The 6000-nt window shown below is 37.0% G+C and overlaps 1 protein-coding gene across 3 annotated transcripts in view; it reads right to left on the bottom strand.

Moving 5' to 3' along the window:
- Window positions 1–6000, bottom strand: part of NPR3 (natriuretic peptide receptor 3) — a 222792-nt gene that overhangs the window by 151881 nt on the left and 64911 nt on the right. For all 3 annotated transcript variants that reach the window (XM_053701182.1, XM_053701180.1, XM_053701181.1), the window contains one exon: window positions 4947–5069. In XM_053701182.1, coding sequence (XP_053557157.1) covers window positions 4947–5069 — 123 coding nt within the window. The remainder of the gene's footprint in view (window positions 1–4946; window positions 5070–6000) is intronic.

Genomic DNA, 6000 nt, shown 5'->3' with positions numbered 1-6000 from the left:
TATGGATGAGACATTTTAGATCATCTCACAAGAGCACAGAGCTTTAGATCATCAGGCATTAAAGGGCCATAATACCCCAACACTTGAAAGTGATGCAGCATAGCTGTAAAAAGCGGACTAGAAAATATCTCCTGAACATCTCTATGTAAAAAAGAAAGATATTTTACCTCAAAAGTTCCTCAGTAGCCACCTCCCATTGTAAAGGATTTCTAAGCAGCATTTTAGTGTGTCTGTCCTGGGACAGCTGAAAGGATGAGCCCGGTGAACTCTCATATTATTTCACCAATCAGGTAAAGGAAGCTTACTATGAAATCTCATGATAGTTAAGTGAAATCTCATGAGATCACAGTAAGAGTTCATGACCTCAGCACTGCTGATGCTTATTGGCTGCTGTTCATTTCTTCATTTTTTTTTATTTTTACATGCAGCTGGGAGCAGCTGAGTATAACTTTTTACACAGAACTTAATCTGCTGAGCTGAGGAGATTGTGAGGTAAAATATCTTCCTTTTTTACATAGAGGTGCTCAGGTGATATTTTCCTGTCAGCTTTTTACAGTTATACTGCATCAGTTTCAAGGGATTTAGCATATGAGTATTATGTCCCTTTAAGTGTAATTACATTATCTTTTTATAATGCATTTGTTTATTATGCAATTCTGCTAAACTAAAAGTGTGATTATAATCTGATTTTGTTTTGAGAAGTTATCTTTAGCATAGGTGTGAGTATAATAGAATGTGACCATTAGTTACCAGCCCTCCCCATAAAAAATTTGGGAGTCCCTGCTTTAAAGGGACATGAAACCCCAACATTTTCTTTCTTGATTCAGATAGAACATATAATTTTAAACAAATTTCCAGTTATCTAATTTGCTTCAATCTCTTGGTATTCTTTGCTTACAAAGATGGGGGAAACTAGACGTGGACTCCTTGTCCAGTGTGCTTAGAGGAATATGGCCGCACCTCACTGACGAAGCCCACAGAAGGATGAAACGATTGTCTAGATTTGTCATGTTCCTTGTTCAAAGGAGAATTGCCTGGTATTTCGGGACTGGACAGACCTTACACTGCGGGATCAGACTGATATACTTCAGGAAAGTTTTCCTCTGTGAAAAGCACAACTGGGCTAAAAAGAGGCTGCTCCTAGGTGGTAACTCGCCATAGAACAAGCTACTGAGCTGTTGTTTCGTTCCTGGTAGAGCGCTTCTCTATTTGTATGTATTGGTATTCTTTGTTGAAAAACAGTAATGCACTACCTGGAGCTAGTTAACACATTGGGGCTGATTTATCAATGTCTGTCCGACATGATGCGCTGTATTGTATCATGTCCGCCAGACATCGCTGAATGATACACTGTTGGCATTTAACATTGCACAAGCAGTTCTGGTGAACTGCTTGTGCAATGCCGTCCCCTGCAGATTTGTGGCCAATTGGCCGCTAGCATGGGGTGTCAATCAGCCTACTCGTATAGGATCGGAGGATTGATGTCCGCAGGGGGATCAGGGGCCATTCGGCCCTTGATAAATCGGCCCCAGTGAGTGAGCCAATAACATGAGACATATGTGCTGCTCTTGAGCCTACCTAGGTATCCTTTTCGACAAGCGATATCAAGACAACTGAACAAATTAGATAATAGAAGTTAATTTAAAGTTGTTTAAAATCCCATGCTCTACCTGTATCATGAAAGAAAAAAGTGGGGTTTCATGTCCCTTTAAGCAAACAGAATGTTTTGGGAGAACCAATGATATACAGAACAGAAGGTTTTTTTCTGGCTTAAAATATATTGGCATTTACTCACGTTGACACAATTTAATACCAAAGTCAGCCAACTTGGGGAAATTTTCTCTAAAACATGGCAGCTGTAACGTTGCGTATTATTACAACTAACTGACACAGCTCAAGTTGTCTTTTTTAGAAAATAAAGCAATAGTACAAATCTGGCAAGTTGACTGTCCGCAACGCACCATCTTGCAACTGACTTGTCACATCCAGGCCACATCACAGCTCAAGTGAGTGGTTTTTACGTTGCATTCTCTTATTCTACCAGCTTGAAATATTTAGGCCTCAAGAACATAATTATAATCAGCTATATTTGTAATGACATTAAACAATTAAATTACTAATACAGCAATACACACAGGGAGAGTGGATTTATATAAAATTTGAACACACTCCACTGCATTTTTAAACACATTCAGGCAATTGAATACATATTATATAAATAAATAATACCATAATAATAGTAAAAAAATATAGACCTAATTATGAAAGTTTCAGCTGTGTGCTGGTAACTATACTTCGGAAGATCAGACATGTTTTTTCACGCCAACCCTTTAAAAAGGGGCAGCCCGGCAAGTGGCAAGGCGTCTTCTATTGAAATTAATGGAGCTTGCTGGAAAGAGAAACCGCAGCGAGCAGGGGCGCACTTTAAAAATTAAATTCTGCAGCCAATATCAATCAAATTGTGCTGCTTTACGCGTATAGCATCTTACAATCACCTATATTTTCATATGCATGTGTATTTCTATTAGGGTATTAAGTATTTTGAGTATTCCGTCTCAATCTCGTCACCTTTTCATTTCCGAAAAAAAACCAATAAGAACTATAGGGCGGAAATCATTACAGAATTACGCTGGGATTTGAGAGAAGATTTCATACACACCCATGGAACGCCCATGTTCAGCTCATTTTACGCTAAAACAGCAATTATTCTTTGTATTTTATACTGTTAAGTACAAATGTCTGTGTTTTTTGCACATCCTGTGTACTTAAATTGTGATTTATGTGTTGCATATTTAGTCTAATTTAATCCTGTGTAATTTAAATTATACTTTTTTGATCAAATATAATTTTTAGTGACCAATTTTGCGATGTTTGATGTACCTTAACAATACATATTTTCCTGTGTATTTTTGTGTGACTAGTTAAACTATTTGATTAGTATGATTTTTCATTGCATCTCCTTTCCATAAGAAAATGCAGTATATGCCCCTTAGTGAGAAACCCTATTTTCATGGTAAAAGTTGCTTTATATAATTCAACCAGGGGAATAGGACTGGCAAGCATTCATAAATAATCTCGCTAGCCGAGAGACTTTTAGATAATCGGCCCCTAAGTCTGTTTACAAGTCTTTTTCAAAAACCTTTTCACAGTTTAAGTCAGTTGTAAGTAATTTGAAAACAAGTAAATGCTTTAGAATCAATCCCAAATTGGCTGGTTATACAAAAGGGTGACAGTTTGAATAAAGTCCAGTGTCATGGACTTGAGGCCATAATATTACTTTCATCATGGGAAAGGGGATTGTGAATTATTTATTGTATCCTGTTACCAGGAAGGTACAAGCTGTAATTCTATCAAAACAATAAGCCCAGCAGGCTACTAACTTTGGCTTTTAACTATTTATATACTGACAGCTTGTGGGGTCAGCTATAATCTGGAGCCAAGCAAATTCCGTATTAATCCCCATAGATGTTAAGTGTTCATACACTTAGCTAATCAGGACTTGTGTCAGGTAGCTTTTTCCTACTAGCTGGCATAACTATCTGACTGCTGCATGGTCCATGATTAAGAAAATTAAGTTTTATAGTTCTACTGCAGCTAGATTTAGATAAGGAGCACAATTTATACTGCTGCAAATCTCTCAATAAAACAGACTTTAACTCTCAATAAGACTAAATGTTCCTGTTACATTGAGCATGCTATGACCCATAGGCTTGTACTACAGACCCTGTCCACTGGAGTGGTGCTGAAGGTTAATAAAGTCCCCCTGCAGGATACTGGTCTTCTTCAGGACATACCACTGAGAATCATATGAGTGATCTCATTGTTCATCTAGCAGTCAGAAGAAGTATTTTGAATGTTCTACTAATAGGCATATGACGTCTAACATTGGACACAAATACTGTCAGGTTTTTGCTGAGATATTACAATTGACAATAGGTGTTACTTGGGGTGGTCTTTAAAAGTTGCTCCCACACTGCTCTGGGCCTGTGTATTAAGACAGTATGTCTGTGAGCTGGATGTGATTATCTTTTCCATTTAATTATGTGTATGATCCACTACTGTCTTGTTATTTGCCTTTGGATCACTTTATATGAAATATGAAACAGTCTCTTGAGAACAGATGCCATCTTGGAACGCAAGTTAAAGCAAGAAGGTAAAATTATACTAATGGGGATTCCAAGATGAATGTATATTTATTTTTTTAATCCAATAAGGATATTCTTGGCATTCTTTAATAACCTTTAAAGACTAATTTTATTAATAAATAAGTTAATTTTTGCATCTATTAAGTTTATCCTCTTGCTTCCTGAATATCTGACCCTGTTTTGCTTGTTGAACTGTGCTCCTAGCATTCATGTATAGTTTGCTTTAGTCTTACAATAGCTCTTGTTCTAGATATCTTATTTGCAATTTTCTGGACGGAGATGATATAATTTGATTTTGACAGCATTGCACTACCTCCTATTCTAGTTAAAATTTGCAATTTTCTGTACAAGGTACAAAGTTTATGTAACCAGATTGCTTCAGACTTATAGTACCTCTTGCTTATAAACTCTTCGCCATTTACAGGACTGAGCTATTATAATCAATTTGCTCCATCATTTCAGTACTTCTTGTTCCAGTTACCGTTTGTAATTTAATGCCTGTGTTTATTTAATCTAATTGCTGCTTTACCTTCATCATTACACACCACCTGCAAATATCCAGTAGGCATCTGATACACTTCCATTGCTTGTGCACTACCCTAAAGGTATTCCTTTTGTATTTGGGTCTAACAGCTATCACAGAGGTTTGTATACCAACACAAATCAAGTGCATTTTTGGAACATAACACTGTTAATCTAAAAGTGGCCCTGGAGCGCTGTGTATTCTTTTGGAACTCTGTATGAATGTTGTTTTGTGCAGGTGATTACAAGTAGATAAAAAAAAGGACAATACTTAGTTACCATAAGTTGTGCTGTTAAAGAGTTCGATGTTGAAGAACACGTAATCACCGTTCGTCATTCCTTGTCGATGTGCAGCTAACATAATGTTCCTTATATTGTTGCTGTTGGCACACATTATTGTGACTGATGGAAAAAGAAAGAAAAAATAGAGATAAGAAACTGAAAGAAAATCATTAAGGAACAATGTGTTCAACAAACTATGGAAACACAAGTTCGTTGTTATGAAGCCCTGAATAAAAGCACTGGGTTTTGTTTTTTGTTTTTAAATCATCATAATCTTTACTACTATATACAGATACTCAGCCATGAGGGGGTATATGCCCCCCAGCACATCACATATCAGAATTGTGATTTCTGGTCAAAGACAGTAAAAAGGCACATAACTCGCAACCTAGAAGGGCATAAGACCCCTCCTTTGAAACTATCCGATTAAAAACAGGGGCACTTTAGTTCATCAAAATTAAAATTTCTTGTGTTGTGAAAATACTTACCTTTTAATCTTGACAGCCGCTCCAGCGATTCCCCAGGTTGTCGCAAGCCTTTTCATACGTCAGAAATGACGGATCGGTCATCCTCCAATCCCGGCTTTCCCCCGAGGGGAATTAGTGTCTGATTCAACGCGGTTATAGAAGGAAGCCGGATTCCTCATTTTAGACCTGGGAAGAGGCTTTGCGACGTGCGGGGGAAGCGATGCAGCTGCTGTCAAGATTAAAAGGTTTTTTTCACAACTCGTGTGAAATGTAAATTTTGATGAATTAAAGTGCCCCTGTTTTTAATCGGATTTTTAAAAACCGGGCACTTTATCATCTAAACTTACATTCACTTTAAATGACCCTTTAGATATCACATGGATGATGTAAAATGACAACTATTTAACTTGCTAGATACGTGATACAGACCTACAAATATGTAGCTATAAATTGTATTTATCAACCAACAATGATTTTATTAAAGGATCATGAAGCAACTTGTAATTACAAGTTTTCTGTAATCTGGCAACAAATTAACATACCAGCCAAGTTGACCTTTTTCTGAATGCATTAACGTCTTGTTT

Source organism: Bombina bombina, chromosome 2 (assembly GCF_027579735.1).
Source record: "Bombina bombina isolate aBomBom1 chromosome 2, aBomBom1.pri, whole genome shotgun sequence".
Lineage (NCBI taxonomy): Eukaryota > Metazoa > Chordata > Amphibia > Anura > Bombinatoridae > Bombina > Bombina bombina.
The sequence above is the reverse complement of the archived record's forward strand: the minus strand, read 5'-3'. Positions and strand labels throughout refer to the sequence as shown.